At 31.3% G+C, this 21,934-nt stretch overlaps 4 protein-coding genes across 4 annotated transcripts; 1 reads left to right on the top strand and 3 right to left on the bottom strand.

Moving 5' to 3' along the window:
• The first annotated feature begins 726 nt into the window (after positions 1–726).
• Positions 727–2,994, top strand: LOC112782329 (uncharacterized). Its single transcript, XM_025824681.3, has 3 exons — positions 727–1,635; positions 2,213–2,260; positions 2,798–2,994. Exons 1-3 carry the CDS (start codon positions 810–812, stop codon positions 2,842–2,844), a joined length of 921 nt encoding a protein of 306 aa, XP_025680466.1. The 5' UTR covers positions 727–809; the 3' UTR covers positions 2,845–2,994.
• Positions 2,995–3,410: 416 nt separating this feature from the next.
• Positions 3,411–7,092, bottom strand: LOC112782415 (anthranilate phosphoribosyltransferase, chloroplastic). The gene is made up of 10 exons (XM_025824775.3): positions 6,744–7,092; positions 6,510–6,653; positions 6,197–6,358; positions 6,016–6,099; positions 5,395–5,583; positions 4,767–4,857; positions 4,602–4,661; positions 4,324–4,442; positions 3,845–3,979; positions 3,411–3,723 (listed from the first exon to the last, which is right to left on the bottom strand). Exons 1-10 carry the CDS (start codon positions 6,957–6,959, stop codon positions 3,694–3,696), a joined length of 1,230 nt encoding a protein of 409 aa, XP_025680560.1. The 5' UTR covers positions 6,960–7,092; the 3' UTR covers positions 3,411–3,693.
• A 2,069-nt stretch (positions 7,093–9,161) lies between these two features.
• On the bottom strand, positions 9,162–12,133 carry LOC112782417 (glutaredoxin-C1). The gene is made up of 4 exons (XM_025824776.2): positions 11,635–12,133; positions 10,582–10,670; positions 9,629–9,727; positions 9,162–9,531 (listed from the first exon to the last, which is right to left on the bottom strand). Exons 1-4 carry the CDS (start codon positions 11,736–11,738, stop codon positions 9,446–9,448), a joined length of 378 nt encoding a protein of 125 aa, XP_025680561.1. The 5' UTR covers positions 11,739–12,133; the 3' UTR covers positions 9,162–9,445.
• A 931-nt stretch (positions 12,134–13,064) lies between these two features.
• Positions 13,065–18,467, bottom strand: LOC112782414 (uncharacterized). The gene is made up of 13 exons (XM_025824774.3): positions 17,896–18,467; positions 17,406–17,550; positions 17,178–17,314; positions 16,832–17,033; positions 16,492–16,730; positions 16,285–16,396; positions 16,059–16,200; positions 15,838–15,980; positions 15,571–15,737; positions 15,176–15,469; positions 15,025–15,080; positions 14,701–14,915; positions 13,065–14,367 (listed from the first exon to the last, which is right to left on the bottom strand). The coding sequence occupies exons 1-13, from the start codon at positions 18,124–18,126 to the stop codon at positions 13,193–13,195; spliced, it is 3,258 nt and encodes a 1,085-aa protein (XP_025680559.1). The 5' UTR covers positions 18,127–18,467; the 3' UTR covers positions 13,065–13,192.
• Positions 18,468–21,934: the final 3,467 nt, after the last annotated feature.

Here is a 21,934-nt window from a genome sequence, read left to right on the forward strand (position 1 = left end):
TTCAAATATGATACTTATAAATAAAATCAAATCAAATAGAGTGACAATAGATAAAATGGTTAATTCAAATCTTAACAAGAAATAATTTAAAATTAACAATAAAATAGATGTGACATTAATCATAAAAGGCGTGACAGCAGATTTTTTTTTTTATTTTATATATATATATATATATATATATATATATATATATATATATATATGCATGTCCCAATAAAACAAAACATAAGAATAAATGATTTGAATTTCTTAAAAAAATTTAATTTTAATTTTTTCTTTATTTGTAAATCAGACAAAAAAGAGTCTGATTTTTAAATCAACTTTCACACTCTTTAAATTTAAATTTTATTTCATTAATATATTATAGTTATTTCAAATCATGAAATTGAATTTTAAATAAAAATAAATTCTTTTTTTAAAGGTTTGAATTATTTACTTTAGTCAAACAAACTTGTTAAGTTGACTTGACAAAAATATAAATGTTTTTAGTATGACTTCTATAAACTTCAATGTTAAGATTAAAATTAGTAATAATAATTAAAAAATAAAAAACCAATTGCATAAAAAAATTTCTCAGCAGAAATTCAAAAGCTACAAAAACTAATCATTTCTGTACCCAACAAAAAGTAAAAGAAACCCATAAAAAAAATTGAACAAGATTCCCCAACATTACATGTGAGTAAAGCTAAATTTATTATTTATATCATTCGCATAAACCCTAAACTTGACACTACTCCCATCACTCTCTCCTCACAAATAATCACACTCATTCTTAGACACAATTCTTGTCCTGTTTCAGTTTCACAACCATGCTAACAACATTAACACATCATGTTCTATGTCTCATTTTTATTATTACTACTCTTTTTCCATTAATAAGTTCAACCTACATGAATTCATGCAGATCATTTTGTGGCAACATAACCATAGATTACCCTTTTGCCCTCCGATACGGTTGCGGCCACCCCGGCTTCAAGGACCTCCTCCATTGTATCAACAATGTCCTCATGTTCCACATAAGCTCCGGATCCTATAGGGTCCTAGACATAGACTATGCATACCAAGCACTAACACTTCAAGAGCCTAACATGTCGACGTGCGATACCCTAGTGCTCGGCGGCCAGGGCAACGGCTTCACGGTCGAGCCGTGGCGTGCACCGTACATGAATCCGGCACCGGAGAACGTGTTTATGCTCATAGGTTGCTCGGCTATGTCACCATTGTTCCAAGGTTTTCCCGGGAAGCACTTGCCATGCAAAAATGTTTCAGGAATGGGCTGTGAGGAGTACTATGGGTGCCGGGCCTGGGATGGGCTGGGCCACAATAGATTGGGCTCAGGGTATTTTGGGTCAGGCCCACCAGCATGTTGTGCTGTACCATATGAGGCTATTAAGTCCATTAACCTTACAAAGCTTGAGTGTGAAGGGTATAGTAGTGCTTATAGTTTGGCACCAATAAGGCTTAATGGGCCTAGTAATTGGGCCTATGGGATCCGTGTGAAGTTTTGGGTGAAAGAAAGTGAAGAGTTCTGTGGCGCGTGTGAGGCAACCGGTGGCGCGTGTGGGTATGGCCTTGATGGAATTAAGCAAATTTGCATGTGTGGGAACTCCAATTCAACCTCCAATTGTGATTCAGGTTTGTTAGTTTAATTAAGGTGAAGACTCACATGCAGTTGTCTTTATGTGAAGTTGATAGTTAAGAATCGTTAAATAATAATTTAATCAAACATGTCAAATTATTTAACGATTCTAAATCAACAATTTCACATAAACAAAACTGCATGTGAGTTTTTGCCTTTAATTAATCCTTCCATTTTAAATTCCCATTTTGTTTTATTAATCAATGTCTTCAAACGATATACTAAAATATGATAATGGAACCACTTAGATAAAGATGTTAAAAATGTCTTTTTTTAAAAATGTTTTTTAAAAATTAAAATTTAACACATAATCAATTAAATTATATTATTTTTTATTAAAAAATAGATTGGACAAATCAGTTTAACAAAAAAATAATACAATTTAAGTGATTATATGTATTAAATTTTAATTATTAAAAAATATCTTTAAAAAAAGACATTTTATGCATCTTTATTTTTATGGAGCATCTCCATATGATAATGGTAGATATTACCACGAATAAATGGAGTGATTAGCAATTTGCACTTTGTTTTGTTGTAAATTAACAAGTGACGGTTTATGAAAATTTGCAGTTAGTTTGTCTTCTAAAACAAGGCCCATGATGGTAGAAATAATAGCAGGTACTTATTGTCATTTTTAGTTTGACTCATATTAGATTTTTTTTTTTAATTATAGAATCTCCGATATTATATCATAAAATTGCTTATCCTATAAATTTAAATTCGAAAAAAAAATTATATAAATAATTATATTTTTAAGGTAAATATTTCTATAAAAATGTCATCACATAAAAATGACATTGTAAATAGTTAGATGGTTTAGCATGTTTGATTGAGTCATTTAATATAGTTTGCAATATCATCATATAAAAATGTCTTCACGTAAATTTTCACCTATTTCTAATACTTACAAGTTACAACTAAATTTAGTTGCTTCATTGATCGAGTTGAGTTAGGACTAAGCAACAATCATCTCTTAAAAAATAACAATTAATGATGAAGGAAAAGTGGAAAACATTTTTTTGTACGACAAATCTACATAGGAACATTGCTATTTCTAGCATTCACCTATGGGACCTTAATAATTTAATGAAATTTTGTATGAACAACCTCACTACTCCAATTTAATGAGTTTGCTATGTGTAACTCCTATTGCAGGGTTATTGACCTACATGCTGGCACGGACCACGACTAATAAATACTAAGATTATATCATTTATATATTGCATGTGAGAATGTGATGTTTGATGTTTAATTTGTACCACATATTATATTCCACGTTGTAAGTAAATGTCATTTTTGCCAAAGAAAGTACATATATACCAACACGAGAAACATGTGGGATTTAATTTTCATTCACAATCATTCATTTTGCATAGTACTTCAATACCTTGTTCAGATGTTCTAACTTATAATATTTTATTGACCATGCAAACCACACTCATATATTATATTGGAAACATTTCAAGTGCACCGGAGAGTACCGGTGCACCAGTTGTTTTAACCGTTGATTTCAATTAATATATATTATATATATTTTTTATAATTCAAATCAACGGTTAAAACAATTGGAACACCAATACTCTCGGTGCACTTGAAAATGTTTCCTATTATATTTACCATATGTACTAAAACAAAAATAATTTATATTTGTGGAGGATATCAATTATGATCCTCTAATTTAAGGCCTTGTCAAATTTATTCAAATATCTCATATTAATACAAAAAATGAGTTAACTTAGAATTATCTATTATTTGTAGAAACTAGAGAGCAATGTAATATGGCTTTTTCACTTGATCTTATTCTTGAAAATCTGACATAATTTGTATAAAAACAGCAGAACATTTGTTTTTCCAGTGCTGCCTCCTTTTGTTCTTGTAAAAATAAAACAATAAAAAGATAAAATGGAAAACTTCAAATCCCCCTATACATTCCTAAAACCCTTTTTCTTTTTTGGCAATAGTACTGAAGGATACATAATTTTACATCCGAGATTACATTAAATTATTAATGTACATCAAAGCCAGTCCATGCATCAAAATGATTCGAGCTTTTATTCAGTGACAGCATCCTCTTTTATTTTCTGCAATAGTTGAACACAGGAAGCAAAAGAAGATCAACCAAATGTGTGTGTGTGTGTGTGAGAGAGATACTCAAAACTCAAAAAGTAGTATATACAAGATCCAATTTTAAGTCTAACTCACATTTGAGATGTCCTTCCACAAATCAAGAGTCTTTAGAGCCTTTCCTGATTGTTGTGAGTCGCGCGCTACAGACACCCCTTCTGCTAGGTTCCTTACGCGGCCGCTGACTAGCAGAGCGGCTGCTGCATTGAGAATCTATAGCCATTTTTTTAATTACAAAGTTCAAAATATCTTGTAAGAGACAAGTGCAATCATAGTTCATAGAATTCGACACAAATTTCAAAATATTAGGCATGGTAGCAATATGAATTCTAGTCCAACAAAAAATGTTCTGTGCTTGAGTGTTTACAATTCAGAGGAAGGGGAATATAATGAAATAATCTGGCTCAAAATTGAAGGTCAATGGGTCAAAATTAAGATGGATGATGGGAACAAACACCATATGAACTTGATTTCATAAATTCCTGTATCAAGGCCAGGGGCCAGCACTTTCCTATCACTAGAATAGAGGTATTATCTGAAAAACAAAAGGTACTCACAATAGCATCAGCAATAGGCCCTGGCTCTCCGCCTAAAACGCGCCTCAGAACCTCTGCATTGTATTCGGGGCCACCACCTTTTAAGCCTTCAAGAGTGCACCGAGGAATGCCAAACTCCACTGGCCCCACAAAAAAAAAATATAGCTGATGTAACGAGTGCATTGAGGTAAACATATGCAAAAGATCCTTTATACAACTCAATTATAGCACATGAGCTATATCAATTTACTTCATTCCAGAAACAAATCTGGAAAACAATAGAAGTATCATAATCTTACAGGGATCAAATGAGAACTTATCAATTCTCTCTGGTGTAACATCAAGAACTATACCAGGGCCTGCATGAAATTCATACAAGATGAAAGTACTGCTCAATTCAGATTCAAATAAATAAATCTTCTGATGAAAAAAACTCCTGATTCAAAGCATGCAGGAGATCTTACCAAGAGGACTCATCTCATCCAAACCTTCAGAGTGAACCACTAAAGCTCTTTTCATGCCAAATCTATGAAGTGCTTTAGCCATTTTGTAGACCTATTTAATAAAAATGAAGTTGTAGACCTATTTAATAAAAATGAGGATGACTCTAAGCAATTAAAGAAGTGTAATTTGAACAGAAGAAAAACAATATGGATGCATTATACAAATAATTGAGTACAGAGAACCAACTCATACATATGCAATAACATGTAATTCGATTCAATTCATTTGAAGGATACTAATACAGAGATTGTTTAAAAAACGTATCAAAGCCTCAAAGGTTAGAGCTCCGCTGCCACACACTTTTATGGTATTAAAAAGACAAAATGACCTAAATGGGCTAATACTACAGGACGGGGTTGTAATTATTTACAAAGTTCCAATGTAGACCATAAAGAACCAAGTTGCTTTCACAACTATCAATGATTCATATGCTAATATTATGAGCAAACAGAATCTTTCTTGATTATGCATTCTCCCCTTACTATAAATTTATCTGTTGGAGAACTTGCAAAGATTACACTGCAGATGGAATAGAAAGTCATTTTTTCAGTGAAATAACACCAATGAATTCTACGCAAATAAACTTACCAAATCTTCTGTGTATACCCCAACAACTGCAAAAGGTGCTTGCGCTGGATTTAACAGGGGCCCCAATATGTTGAATACAGTTTTTACCTTCAGCTTTTTTCTAATAGGCCTGACAATCTGCATTGCTGGGTGATATTTTGGAGACATCATAAACCCAATTCCTGCTTCATTCACACATTTTCTTATCCCCTAATTTGCAAGGATAGGAAAATGAATCACTGAATGCATTCATCAATAATAATTTCTATAAGATAAATCCTATTATTTAAACAAAAATACACAGATAGAGCCTAGAAGACTAGAATAGTCACTTTCTTATGAAGATGTCAAGACTCGCGATATACATCAATGCATTCCAATAGTTTTACATTATGGCTTAGCTTAAGTAGCTTCCTTTTCCTATGAACGCGAAATAAGCAGCAAATTTTTCACTATTATGTTCTACAGTTAACCAGTGATATACTGCAATCTTTTAGAAAAACCATATTTCATTAATTATGCAAAGTTAACAAAGTAAGTATGCCTTCAGATAACAAACAAGGCTAATATGAACCATAAGTAACAGTATAACACATTCACAACTCAAGAAAACTAACTGAGATGTTCGTTTTTTTCACTAACCTCAGGACCTAGGTCAATGACAACCCCCAATGCTTCCAATACATCAGCACTTCCACATTCAGAAGAGCTCGATCGGCTTCCTTGCTGCAACAAGTCACACAATATCCAAAACAAGCATCAATACAGAAACAATTTCAATTCAAATATTCAATCACATCAACATATATTCACCCTAAAACACCTTTGCAACTTTGGCACCGCAGGCTGCAGCAAGTATCGAAGCCGCAGTCGAAATGTTAACAGTGTTGGCACCATCCCCTCCAGTTCCAACAATATCAACCACATCAAGCAAACCTTCCACCTTGGTAGCATGATTGATCATAGCCCTTGCTAACCCCACAATCTATCCACAAAATAATCGAAACAATGATCAAACAAAAGGAAACAACTCAGCATTTGCTCAAAAGCTCATAATTCCAATGTCAATGAACAAATTAAAAGCAGATCCCTTTATATGCAGAATCTGAAAACAAGAGCAACAAAAAAGAAGTTACTTCTTCAAAAGTCTCGCCTTTAGCTCTCAAGAGAACAAGAACAGCGCTAATCAAAGCCTCATCAGCTTCATTCAAGAGGAAGTGAAGAGAAGCTTCAGCTTCAGTTTCCGATAAATCAACTCCATTAATCAACGATTCAATTAGCTGCGCAAAACACACAAGAATTAGAATCAACTTAGAAATGAAGGAATTGAATCAATTAGGAAGTAAGTAGAATGAAAAATGGTTGATAACCTGGGTAATGGAGGAAATGGAGGAAGGTGAACGTGCATTGTTGTTAGAAACGGCGACGTATGCATTTGAAGAAGAAGCGGTGCAGGCGATGGAAAAGGTGGTTGCTTTCGGGTTGTTAAGGGAAAACGAGGTTGGAAGGCGGTGATGAATTGAAGGTGTGGTGAGGGAAGAAGAAGAGAGAGCATGCGGCTGCGTGAGTGTGAGTGTGTGCGCCATTGATGTGTGTGCTTCTTGGGTCAAACTTTGTTTAAAGAATGAAGAATGGGTTTTGAGACTTTTTAGATTGAAATCCAAAGTCTTAGAGTGTGTTAGAAAATGAGATCCAATCTAAATTAACCAACTTGGATTTGTTCGAGTGGTTAGCTCACTTGTCCGCTTAAATAAGTGTTGGGGTTCGAATCCTGCCTTGTGTATACAGCAATTCATTAGCCAGCGACAAACCCTTAAATAGAGCTCTGATCTGTGACGGATTAATTTTTATCCTGTCAGACTGGGAGAAGACAACCCAAAAAAAAATCCAATCTTAATTCAAATTGGTATAGTTTTGGGTTTTTACTTCTTTTGTTTTTTTTTTTCCATTTTGATTTGAATAATTGAATTGTTTTTAAACATTTTTTGTTTTTTTTTTTTCAAAGTGTCCTCAAACAAGACTGAGAAAAGATTAATCTGTCGCGAATTTGAGTTCTATTCAAGAGTTTGTTATTAGCTAATAGATCACTGTATGCAAGCGAGATTTGAATATCTTATACTTACTTAACTGGAGAATGAGTTGGCCACTCGACCATCCCAAATTGGTTAAATATTTTTTATGTTTAAAACATTTCTTTCAATGTCTTAAAAATTCGATGTATTTAGACATATAAATTTAATAATTTATACATAAACATGCTATATTAAATAAGAGTGTTGTATTTTTATTAATTAAATATTTTAGTATTTTCATTTGTTATATTTTATATTAATAATTTAAATTTAAAAGGATAATTTGCTAATTAAGTTAACTATTCTTTTAGTAAAATTATAAAAAAAATTCAAAACTTGTTAATTTATTTGTTGCTTCTAATAGTTGGTCAATTTTTGAGAAAATATGTGCTTACTACTTTCTTTGAAATGTATTAAGATTTATCCAATACATAACTTTCTTTCCTTCTAATTAAATTAGTGATCATTCTTTACTTCCTTTGGCATATTAGAATATCAATGTATTTAAACATATCTTTTTTATTATATTACATTACAAATTAATGTATTTTGGACAAATTATCCTATTTCCTTCCAAATTAACAAATTAATTATATTTTTTCCTTTTGAGTATATTAGAAAAAGAAATGTTAAGAGATTAACATTTTTATCAATATTAGTTGATATTTGACTAACACTTTATTTTTATACTATTAGAATTTAAAATGTTGACTAAATATTGATAAAAAAAATTCTGTTGATAATATAGCATTAAAAATCCTATGCATTTTGGCATGTATATTGTTAACTTTTCTGGATATAGAAAAGAATCCTATGTATTTAAACATATATATCTTTACTTTTATATTTAAAAATCAATGCATTTAAATATATATTTAAATCTATGTTATACATCTTCATAGCTGTGATTGGATCAAATAAATTTTGAAAATCAAAACCAATTCGATAGAAATGGAAATAAATCTCATTCAAATTACAACAATTCTGATTAAAACACTGCTACTAGTTACCCACCTTCTAATTTAATTTTATTATGGAGAAGGTAATGGTGTAGGACAGCAATATGGAGAAGTAGCATGTTTTACAGGCGTGTGGTATCAGGGAACTACAAATCGGACGATGCGAGTGCTCCCAGAGAAATCAGACGGTTTGATTTTCGTTTCATTAAAAAAAAAAAACTTTTCATACAACACGGACGGTCCGATTTGTTTCTTCCAAAATTCAAAATTTCTCCCTTGCAAATCGGACCATCCAATTTGACCATGATATTTTCTTTCCAAAACAACTCTCCCCCTTGCAAATCGGACCATCCAATTTGACCATAATATTTTCTTTCCAAAACAACTCACATGGTCCGACTTGTTTATATCACAAGTCAAAAAAGGCTACTCCCACATTTTAGTCTAGTACCACTATACCCCCATAACACAGCACATCACATACATGCCTCCAATAACAAAAAAAAAAAAAAAAATGAGCCCTAGTTACCCCATCCTTTACCTAGTCATTGCAAAATATAATAAGCTATAGCCATTCCCATTATTGAAAGATTACAAATTTTGAAAATTTTATGTTACATAAAAAATAATAAAAATTTGAATATAAGAACTCTTGTATATTACCACAATTAAATATGCATTAATCCATCTACAACAATGCAAAACATATCCCATGTACACAAAAAAATCAATAATTAAATTAATTACTCATATAAAATACATATTAAAATATAAAATATATAATAAAAATATATAAAACAATATTAGTGACCGATTTTTAGGTACCCATCAAACTTTTATCTATCATTCTGCATTCACTCATATGACTAGACAAGTTCTGAAACCACCATCCCATATTTAATGCTAAGATTGCATTACAAACCTCTTGGTTGCACACTTGCACTTTATGTTCATACAAAGACAAAAACACTTTCTCTCCTTCCTTATTCTATTCCATACTATGCAACAAAACATTGTGTACTATTTGTGTGAGTATTGAATTCAGAGCTGAGCAGAGTTATTGGCTATGGCTCCAGCATCATTGAGGAGGGGAACAAGTTGGTTTGCTCGGTGTTTCTCCAAAACAGCTGCAAAGAACAGGAGTCATAAATGTTTTTTGACAAATATAAGGTAAATTTGAACAGTGATTTGGTTGAGCAAAAACAGAAGGAAAAAAGGACATACAATCACAACCACCAATGTGTTTCCCTCCAATGAACACATTAGGCACAGTATTCTGTCCTGTCCACTCAGCTAGAGCTGCTTGAATGTGACCACCATCTCCTTCAAATAGGTAAACAAAATTCTCTCAGCAAAATTATAATAACCCTTTGGACAGAATTGGATACATTAGGCTGCGTTTGTTTATTGTCTTTTAAATACATGGACACAAACACAAATACACAAAGAGACATATACACAAAGATACACAAATTTTTTATTGTGTTTGGTAATACTAAACAAGACACACAATATAAACTAAATATCAATTTTACCCTTGTATCATCATCAATGGAATAAGGACAAGAATAAATTACTAAGGATAAAAGAGTAAATATTTGTGTCTCATCAATATGTCTCCGTGTCTTATCTTTTTTGAAGGACACAAAATACATGTATTTTATGTATGTTTGTGTGTCACCGTATCCTTCAAAAATCCGTGTCTCAGCAAACAAACGATGGACGTGTACCACCGTGTCTATGTATTAGTGTCTGTGTCTCATCAAACAAACGCAGCATTAGAGAACAATATTCAAGACACTGATATTGAGTTCCATTTTCATTTTTCAATATTTTTTATTTTTAATGTTTTCAAAACTGAAAAGTGAAAGCAACAAAATATGTTCTTACTATTTTGAATTTTAAATATATTATGTATATCCGCTACCAAATCAACTATCATATATTTGTGTATAAATACACGTATTATTTCACAAACTTTGGTTATTTTTTTTGTACACATTGTATTATTGTTTTAATTTTTTCCTTCACAAAATTATAAAAAGCTGAAATCAATCATGCCTAAAAAATTGCTTAAATTTTCTGTTTCCATTATTGAAACATGGAAATGAAAATTAGATAATGCCACAATGATAAGGCAAATATCACAATTAAGAGAAGAAGCAAATCAAAGCTACCTTCCTCATCCAATTCAATGACTTTGAAAGATGCTGATAGCTGTGTGAGAAGATCTTTGACCCTCTTGCAGTATCCACAATAAGTCTTACTGCCATTACACAAATTAACAATGGAACCTTGTTCATATACACATAATTGCCTTGCCAATCAATAATGCCAACTATATAATGCTACAACTCATATTCTAATGAATTTTAAAAGATACTACTTCATGAACATCAAAATAGTAACCAAATCAATCACCACGTATTTGTAACATTTTTCTAGTTGTAAAAACTCAAATGCAGTTTAACTTCAGCTAATGTTGATATCAAAAAGAATACGGATGCTTTTTTTACCACCAAGTAGAGATGAATACTATATGGTAGCTACAGGAAATTCTTTAGCACTGAATCGAAGTATTCGGGAGGAACAGATTGTCCCAGCGCGATATCGTCAAAAATTTCTGACTATTGCATGGGAAGAGGTTCATCTCCGAAGTATTTTCCCCTTTTAATATTTTTCTATTGGAGCTTCGCTCATTCCTTTTATCGAGCATAATGATGCGAATCGAGCATTAATGAGTTCAAATATGCAACGTCAAGCAGTTCCACTTTTTCGGTCCGAAAAGTGCATTGTAGGAACGGGATTGGAACGAAAAGTGCTAAATGACAATTTAATCAAACTTGTCAAATTATTTAACGACTTTCAACTATCAATTTCATGTAAACCCTAAAATTAACTATACCTAAGTTTTCACCTTTCATGTAAACCCTAAACCCTAAAATTAACTATAGCTGAGTTTTCACCTTTTCTGGTATATTTTCCATAATCCGCTATTAAAAAAATTAATTTTTTAAAGTAGCATAATTAAATTTTGTGTTCATGTATCAACCAAAACAAGTATCATGGTATTTCAATTTTAGTTTTAAAGCTCTACTCTACAGTCTACACTATTCATGATTACAAGTCACAACCTGCATAACAATCAAGGTTTGAAAAGTGTGATCATATGATTGGGTCGTTGACTCGATTAAAAAAAGTCAAAATCCAAAATTGAGAACGAGAGATACCTGAAAACAACAACAGGAGCTGAAGATGCAATCTGCTTAGCCTTATTCAACGCCATTTCAAGTTCCTCTTTGCTTATTTTCTGTGAACTCAAGAAAGACCCCATTTTTTTACCCTTTTATCACAGAACAGAGGACAAAACCACAGGTGGAAAAGGTTGCAGCTTTCGGGAAAGGAAAGGGACACGTGTTACAAGCTCCCAAGAAGGGAATTAATGGTGGCAATGTCTGAGAAGCGCACGTGTTGGGGATTCTGCAGTTGATTGCCACCCCAACAATTGAAGGGTTGGTGCGATTTTCGGAAGAAATAAAAGGAAAATTGAAGTTAGAATTGAATGGAATTGGAGTAGCAGAAGAAATTAGGGTTTGATTTTGATTTTGCGTTTAGTAATGATCGGTGAGGGTTGTCGTCTTTGTCTTTTGGCTCTTTGATGAAACGACAATGTCGTCTATTTAAGGAAAAGGGATAAAGCTTAAAAGTCAAACATCAAATTTGGAAATTACTTTTTTTGAAAGGTCGATTTTATTTTATGAGAAAAGAACAAATAGATCCTTAACCTTTTGTCCTGCGGATATTTTTGTCTTGCGGACATTTTTGTCCCGTGGATGTTTTTGTCCCTAACCATTGAAAAATACTTTTAAGTTCCTGACCTTCACAAAACTTGGACGGATCAGACCCTGACGGAGGCATTTGGACGGAGGGACTGATCCGTCCAAGTTTTGTGAACGTCAGAGACTTAAAAGTATTTTTCAATGGTTAAGGACAAAAATGTCCGTAAGACAAAAGATTAGGGACCTATTTGTCATTTTCTCATATTTTATTTTTATTGAAAAAATAGTTCTATTGAGTCTTTAAAATTTAAATAAATTTGTTATGATACTGTTTTATATGAAGTATTGATATTTTTAAAATAATAAATTGTTTAAGCTTTTTTTTAAGTTTTCTAAATTTTAAAAATTATTAAAAGATACTCTATCACTCTAATTAATTATGTATTATCTCATATTTTACTAAATTTATTTTATCTCAAAAAAAATCATTTTATTCTACTATTTCTAGATATGCATTTTTTTTCCATTGCACAAATAAAGTTAATATATCAAATGAACCCATAAAAATATGTTTGATATACCACCATTTTAGAGACATAAAGAAAGAAATAAAAGGGAGAGAAAGTAAGTGATAAGATAAATAAAAAGATATGTTGGAAACTACTATAATTTAGAGATACTCTATAGTTATAAAAAGGTGAAAACTCAGGTACAGTCGACTTTACGTGAAGTTGATAGCTGAGAACCATTAGATGAAAATTTAGTCAAATCAGTCAAATCATTTAATAGCTTTTAGTTATCAACTTCACGTGAAGTCGACTGCACCTGAGTTTTCACCTTATAAAAATTCAGAATTTAATAATAAGTATAATTAAATAACATTTTTTAAATAAAAAATATAATAGATTTTACTATTTTTGTATCTTGTATGTTTGTATGACCTAAACTTTGTTACACATAAATAAGACTTGTCTTTAAATTAGACACAAATTTTTGTCTCAAGTTGAATTCACTTGGATGCAAAAATGGCTTCCAAATCTTGGTACAATGAACTAGGTTTTGACTTGAAATCAGATGAACTACCACTCTTTTTGGTTCCCCAAAAACCACTCCACCTACTAGTACCACTAGTGGAAGGATCATTCATTGCTCCACTTCTTTCTCTACCAAAACTAGATTTTGCAAATTCCCTCAACTGTTTAAGCCATGGTCTATCAGGTGTACCTGAACTCATGCTATCAGAGCTTCTATATCTGTCTCCCTCTCCGAAAACGTTGCCGCCGGTTCCTCGATTTTCGTGTCCATTTTGTGGCAACTCCTTCTCCAAAATCTTGATGCCCTTTTGAGGCATGAAGTACAAAAGAAAACCAATTGAAGCAATCTTCAATCCTTTGAAGAATGACTTTTCTTGAGGGTCAAGAAACCTTGTTTGTCTATATAATGCACACCATTCATTTGCAAGTTGAGCACAATACTCCACTAGGAACAACATAATCATGAAGATCCCAAGCTTTTTCTCAATTCCCAATGAGATATCCATCTTCAAGAGCACAAAGCAAGTAACAAAGAATGCAAACTCACATGAGAGTGAGATTATCTCAACTAGCTGAACCTTTTTCTTTATGAATGGCTTCTTTAGCAGCATAAAGAATAGCTGAAATGATGTCATTGAAAGAATAACAATAATTGGTGTCTTGGAACTTCCATTTAGCACAAATGCACCTGCCATTATTCCAAGGGTGACCCTCCTTATGGTTTCAAGAAACACATAGTAAATCCTGAGAATCCCAAAGAGCTTTTGGATGAAAGGCGCCTCGGCGTCTTCTGTTTCGTCGTCCGAGGCAATGATCCGGTCGCCTAGGCTTGGAAAGCGTCCGCCGGTTATTTGGGAAAGCATGTACTTTGGAGGGCCTCTTAGGTCCTCAAAGAGTGGTCCAAAGATGATTAGATTAAGAGATTTTGGTTGGTCCTTCCAACTCCATTGGCCTCTTTTACCTGGACCAAGAGTTACCCTAATAAGCTCTTGATACCAATGAAATTCCTCACCTTCTTGATGAACTTCCTTGTATTGAAGTAGTTTCCCAAATGTGATACCAATTGAGAGGAATAGGAACAAAAATAGAAGCACAATAGACACACAAACCAATAGTAGAATGCCAACTGCCATAGCTGAAGGACCTCCCCCTATAAAATCCACACATTCAAATGACAAAAATTACACCTGGTCATGACAGTTAGAATCTCGATTTAACTTCTTAAAGATATTACAACTTTAAATAAATCAACCGATTTTACAAAACTTTTACTAAGTCAAATGATTTTACCATTTAAATCTTGTTATAATTCTGTTATTTAGTTTACTTTTTCGATTTCACATGAAATCTCGATTTTCTCTACCTTGTTAACTGATACCTCTCTTGTTTTTTGTTCAAACTTCAAACTATGCAATTTGCTAAACAATACCCTAAGAACACAAGTTAAGGTTTCTAAATGACAAATAAATAACATTAAGATTACCACTAATAAGATCAGAAGAGGCCTTGCAAATAGCAGGTAGTGCAAGAACTACAAGGAATATCTCAAATCTTGGAAATATAAGTGCTCCATATGCCCTTGGCTTATCAGAGTTTCTCTTCCCATATTTCAGGATCATGAGGAGAAGAGCATGCAGAACCAGCAAACCACCACAGATCACAGCTAACCAAAACATGCTTCTATAAAAATCTATCCATCTATAAACAAAATAAAAGGGAAAGGAAAAAAAGAAAAACCAATTTGAAAGTTGATTATTGCATATATATGTAACATAATGTATAGACTATTAACATCCATAAAACTCACCCACTGTAATCCTCTGAATCCAAAATATATTCGGCTTCCGGCCTCACGTTTTCGCTCTACAGGTATGCATTTTCGTCTTTCATTAAAGGATACTAACCAATTTTCATTAATAAATTTCAGTAGCTTGATGAATAAGTTAACTTGGTCTTACCTCAAAAAATTGCTGGTACTCTAAAGAAGTAAGTGGTGATCCATACACTGATGAAGCTGCAATGCTCAAATTAAAGCTTTGGTGAATTGGTTTTGAAGCTTTGGTGAATGATGAATCAGAGCTTCCATAAGGACCAGAGGCTATAGTGAATAGGTTCAGTTGTCCAGGTTCCCATGGCACTGTAAAATAAGGTACAGTCCATCGGATATGCCTCGCGAATTCATAGAACTCGACCGGTAACTTGGCTGTTAACCATCTTGATAGTGCAAAGACTTGAATATGACACAAAATTCTCTGCATGATTTACAAAATTTGAGAATATATTGAAAGATATTGAAGTTAACTAAACAATTTCTAATAGTAAGTAAGGTTTTCAAGTTAGTTAAGTATCCTACAAAGAGATTCCTCGCCGGATCAACGATCAAGAAAGATGACTTGGTAAATGTACCAACAGATTGAAGGCTTGCTGTTGAGATAGTAAGCAGCCCTGCCACAAGTGCAGTCGCGATGAAAGAAGCAGTTGTAAATGCAGAAACCACTGATGAAATCACAGGCATAGTGTCTGCATCATTCATGAGTTGTATCAATGTCTAACAAAAATTATAGATAGCATCAATTTTTAAAAGAAAAGATTAGTAGTAATCATTAATCAATCATCTTACAGTGCCTAATTTGTAGAACATTGGAAGGTAGATTTTGATTTCCTGCTACATCACGAGTCGCATTCTCAGGAACACTGACATATACTAAATCATTATCTGCTTGTAACTCAACAATGTATGTGCTCCTTCTAAATTCATGGAAGCTAGAGAGACATGAAAAAAAGTTTGATTAATTAGGATCCATCATCAACTTTGCAATATAGAGAACAGAAAATGCATACCTTTTTACAAGGCCTCCAGAAACTGATATACAAGAAGTGTTGAAACCAAACACAGGCTTTGCAAATTCAACTAATATTTGGAGATTATGTTCTTTGGTCCTCATGCTATATGTACTCAACATCACAGCAGGCCTCTTAGAATCTGAATTCAATCACATGAAAGAAATATTAGCACTTGAATCTAGATTTCTAGATAGTGTTTTTTTTCTTGGTGGATAATATCTACCATAAAGGAAAGTAACTGGTGAAGTTGGAGAAAATTGAGTCATTTCTCTGCTTATTATAGACTCCGAATTGAAATCGACCGAGATAATTGCAGTATGGGAGATATTACCAACCTGAAATCATAGTATGTCAAAGAAAAAAAAACAGAATATAATGTATAATTATGAAGAGATGAAACTAGATTAAGCAAAAGCTATATTCGACCAACCGAGTATCCGAATCTTCTGTTTCCAAGACTCTCTTCATTGATTGGAAGAAGTGAACCCTGACTAATGCTGAGAGATTTCATGATTTCTGAAGATGAATTAAGAACTGGTGCTGAGAAGTACAAATATACTTTTAGTTTGTCATTGTCATTAGTTGCTTGAACTGTTCTTGTTTCACTGTTAAGTTGAAGTAGCTTCTCTGGTATATGAGTCCTGAGGTTCACATAAACCTTTCTTCTATCTGTAGATCATGTTAAAAAATTTGCAGGATTCACTATAGTTCTTGTCATTTCAAAATTAGAATTTTTGTTTAATAAACTATATATATATATAAATACTCACCAAAATGTACAAAGACACTTGAATTTTGCTTTCTTATAAAGCTGTTACCAGCCATGTCTTTGCAGAAATCTCTGTCCATTACAAGGATTGCGCGGCCGAATTGCGCAGTCGAGTTCAAACTAACAAGAAGAGAGTACATGAGGTTTGGTTTCAAAGTTGTAAGGGAAGATGGTATAACCTGGCCAGCACCATAGACAAGAAGCTGCAAAACAATTATAACAGAACTTTGTTAAAGATTCATTATTCAACATAGAATCTATGTCACTTATTCATTATTTTTTGTTCCTGTTTTGGTTAGAACAATTGGAATTAGTTAACCATGAAATGAAATCACCAACTAACTTACATTGCAAGCATTCACAGACTTGCATCCAAAACCTCCTCCACCCATACAAGGTTCACTGAAAGATATATTCACTGTTACATTTAAAGAACTTGTGAAATTTGTTGAAGTTGTAATATATGCAGTTGGAGGAACTGTATCTGAAAAAAGAAAATAAAAAATTAAATTAGTGATAAGTAAAATTAAATTCAGAACAAATTAAAAGCATAAAGATAGAGAATGGTTCTTCACCAATAGCCCAATTATAAGTAGCACATCCAAGTCCTTGATTCCCATTATTATTGTTGCACACTTCAAATGTATGATTTCCATCCTTCAAGCTTGAGTATGTAACTCTTTCTCCATTTTTACAATCTGATGCAATCCCATCATCCACCTGCATACATGGTATATATATATATATATAATCATCAAATTTGCATTATCCCATGCTAGATCTCACTCTACTTTTAGCTACAGAAGTACCTTTATACGATTTGATTCAATTTGATTCTAGTACCATAGGTGGAAACTCAGGTGCAGTCAACTTCACGTGAAGTCGATAACTAAGAGCCGTTAAATAATTTGACTAATTTGACTAAATATTCATCTAACAGTTTTCAGCTATCAACTTCACGTAAAGTCGACTGTACATGATTTTCACCAAAATGAAATTCTACTATTTTTTCTATAATGCAAACACTAACAAATGAGTTACTACTACAAAAAGAAAGAGACAAACCTTGCAACTGAGGCTGCAGTTTGATGAACATGTTCCACCATTACCAGAATCAACAACTTCAAATGAAAATGCTGCTGAGCTCAAATGAGAGAATGCATGAGGTGCCTTCAAGAACTTCAAAGAGAAATGATCTGAACCACCACCACCATCACATTTGGTTATTGAACACAGTAGTGATGAACAAACCAAACATAGTACCATACACAAGTTCAACACTTTATGCAAACCCATCTCAGAGAACACTCAAACTAACACAAAGTAGGAATTCTTCAAATTAATGGAGTGAAAAAGTGAACATTATGGTGAATTTGTGAAGTGAAAAAGTGTTGAAGGGTGTTTCTATTTCAAGGATAAGTGAACATTATGTATATATATATATATATATATCTTTGTTTATTAGTGACCATTGATTAATGAATAATGCATTATAAGGATAAGTAGTGAATGAACAATGTGACACAATTGTTTTACACTTCGTGACCTTTGAGGTTGTAATTAATATAACAGAACCACGTGTAACAATCACACGATAGAGAAACTGTCACGGGTATATATTAGTTCTTGTCATCTATAGAATCATAGAACCTGCATTTAATTATGAGTCCCGCTAGGGAGACAATAGACTACTTGTTGTGTACAGGCTATTGAGTTACAAAATAAACATCTCTCACCAAGGATCGAACTCTTAACTTTTGGGATCTAGCGCTCTAATACCATGTCATGATACCACTCATCCCAAAAATTTCAACTGATGAAAAAAGATAACACTAATGGTTATATCTCTAATACTCCCTAAACCTCCATTGTACGCATTGTATAAATATTTGATTGCCTCCTCGTACTTTTTCTAAATTATATATGTAATTATATATGTATCTTTGTTCAGGATTTTTTAATTTTTCTGTTTTTCTTTTCTTCGACTCTTCTTATTTTTTGGTTTTGTAAAGATGCAATAAGTGCATTTGGTCTTGTTTGGAAGAGAATGAATCACATTAGTTGAAAAAAACTCACATACAATGATATTCATTTTACAGTTGAGATTAGTAAATTATCTAATTATTTTATGTAAAAACAACTATAAATAAATTCACCATCTCATTAAATTAGATGTTATTCAAACTATAAACTAATTTAGTAGTTTTTGTGGAACTAAGGTTTGTTTGGGTGGGCTTCTAAAAAAAGATCCTTTTTTTAGTTATCTTTTTTTTAAAAGATCTTATGAAAAAGTAAAAGTAATTTTATGTTTTGATATTTTATGCAAAAAGATCTTTTAAAAAAGTACTTTTTTGTTTATTTATTATATGAAAAATATCTTTTTTTAAGAAAAAAAATATTTTAAAAAAGACGTAAATTACAGCTTCTCAAAAAAGATCTTTTTTTTTCTAGTACTTTTACTTTTACTACTAAAAATTTGCTAAACACGCTAAAAAAATAAAAAAAAAGATTTTTTTCATTGAAAAAAAATATTTTTTATCAAAATAATGGCGCCCAAACAAATACTAATTTTCATAAATTAGTTTATAATAATGGTAGTTGAAAGAACCAATTAGCACCATAAATGCAAGATAATAGAAGGATTAAATTAAACCATATATATCTATAGGCATGAATGGACTTAAGAAAATGAAAGGAAAAAATGAAAAAAGTGTTCTTGGTCCAATTCAATTGTATAAGAAGACAATAAAAAAGGGAATTAGAAAAGGTAAGGGGAGAACATAGATATTATTGCTTATTATCATTATTTCAGAGAGTGACAAAATCATGAGAATGATTTGTCATATCAAAACAAAATGGCTGCGAACCACAACCTTAGAAACGTTATCCAATCACCTTATATTATTGCTCTTTCTTATTGGCCATTTGCATTTAAATAGAATAATTACTACACATCCAAATTTATCTGTTTTTAGTCTAACATAATAAAATCAGTTATAATTAGTATTATTTTAAGTCTTATTGTTTAACTCAATTAAATTTGATTTATAAAAAATTTTAAATATGTAGCGTTACTCTTAAAAATAATAAAAAAAAATTAACATGCAAAACATAATCCGTGAAGGATTAACTAATTGCTGTCTAACAACTAGTACTTTTTTAGTTAATTTCAAGTCTTAAATTAGTGAGACAAACACACTAGTCTCTAATTTATTGAAAAAAATTTTAGTAATTGAGTATAAATTTATCACTAAATTATTAAAAACTAATTCTATAAAAAAATAAACTAAAAAAATCGTTAATTAACAATAAATTTTATTACAATAAATTTATCGCTAAATTTAAGCTAACTTTGTGGACAAAATAAAATACTAAATTGTTGCTAATTTTCCTGTTTTATGAGATTTAAAATGAGTACCTAAAAAAATAGCACGATCTCAAGTATTAACAAAGAGAGTTTTAGGTAGTTTGTTAGAAGGGTTTGTTTGATTCATTCAGATTCGTCTAGTAATGTTCATGGATTGGATTCGATCTGCATATTTATAATGTTTATCTGAATCCGATCTGAAAATTGCGGATATAAATTCAATCCGCAAGGCTATCGAAGATCCGATCAACATACTAATAGGATTGGATGTGTAAGTATCCGCATATCTGCAAAAATAAAGAAATAAATAAGTAAATATTCTTTTTATGTTTTATTTCAACTAATAATTATCATATATGTTGTATTATTTTGATTTATTATTTAAGAAAAATATGTTTAATATTTTTTTAATAGTAAACATATTTAAAAGAATAAAAAAATGAATTTAATTAATATTTTTTTAATAAAAATAAGCTTTTAAAAATATTTTTATATTTTGCGAATATATCCGATATTAGATCCGATCTATAAATATGCGGATTGAATCGGATTCAAACTTAAAAACTGTGAATATTAAATCCGATCCGATCCGATCTGCGTTCACTCCTAGATTCGTCCGTTTAACAAAAAGTAACTAACTTGTCATATATTTATTAAAAAATTAACGTAACACTTTATTATATTTATATTATGTTAGTATTATTCTTTATTAGTGGCCTGGGTCTGCTTTTGAGAGCGTGAAGAGCTTGCATGATCTTTAATTCTTTACAAGAAGAGACATAAACATGTGGAGAATCTGTTTTGTTCTTTAAAAGTAAATTAATTATATTTGATCACATTTCTGAACGATGATTTGGCAGTTATATTAATTTAATAAAATATACTTTTTTCTCCCAACATCCTAAGTGTACGATAAATTAATTATGTTATCTATCTATTAAAATTAGTCATTAAAATATAAATATATATTAAAAATAAATTAAACTACACATATTTATACATAAATATATTAATAATTAATTTTAATAACTAATTTTAATATACGAATAATATTTTTATAATTAATATATCTATCATATATACATGCCTATCTTGGCAAAATTAAAGTCCATGCCACATAACATTATATGCTTGTGCTCTCATAAATTTAATTTAAGATCTAGAGTTTCTGAGATCTTATTCCGTAACCACAAATATAGGAGTATCATTAATTATTTTTCATCCTCTTGCTAGCATATTTTGGTTTTCCATTATATATATAATAAAAATTAAACTAATATGTATTTTAAGAACATGTATTAAAGTTATTAATTAAAAAAATATAAGACTAAAATTTTTAGTACGTTAATTGTATATTTATTAAAATTAAAAATTTTACAAATAATAATTTTAATGTATCTCTTTAAAATACATATTAAATAATTAAATCCATATAATAATGAATAAGATATATATGGACACAATGAATGCATTGGTATGTGTCAAAACTAAAATAATACTTAAAAACTATTGTTCAGAAAAATAAGATATAAAGTACCCCAAACTTTAGATAAGAACTACCACACAATATATTATCATTCTAAACCATGAATACTTGTAATTGTCAAAATTTCATTATCGTTATCAGCATGAAGATCACTCTTGTTCCCTTAACCATCAGAATTTCTTGCATGTAATAATAATAATAATAATAATAATAATAATAATAATAATAATAATAATAATAATAATAATAAT

This window comes from Arachis hypogaea, chromosome 20, assembly GCF_003086295.3.
Source record: "Arachis hypogaea cultivar Tifrunner chromosome 20, arahy.Tifrunner.gnm2.J5K5, whole genome shotgun sequence".
NCBI lineage: Eukaryota > Viridiplantae > Streptophyta > Magnoliopsida > Fabales > Fabaceae > Arachis > Arachis hypogaea.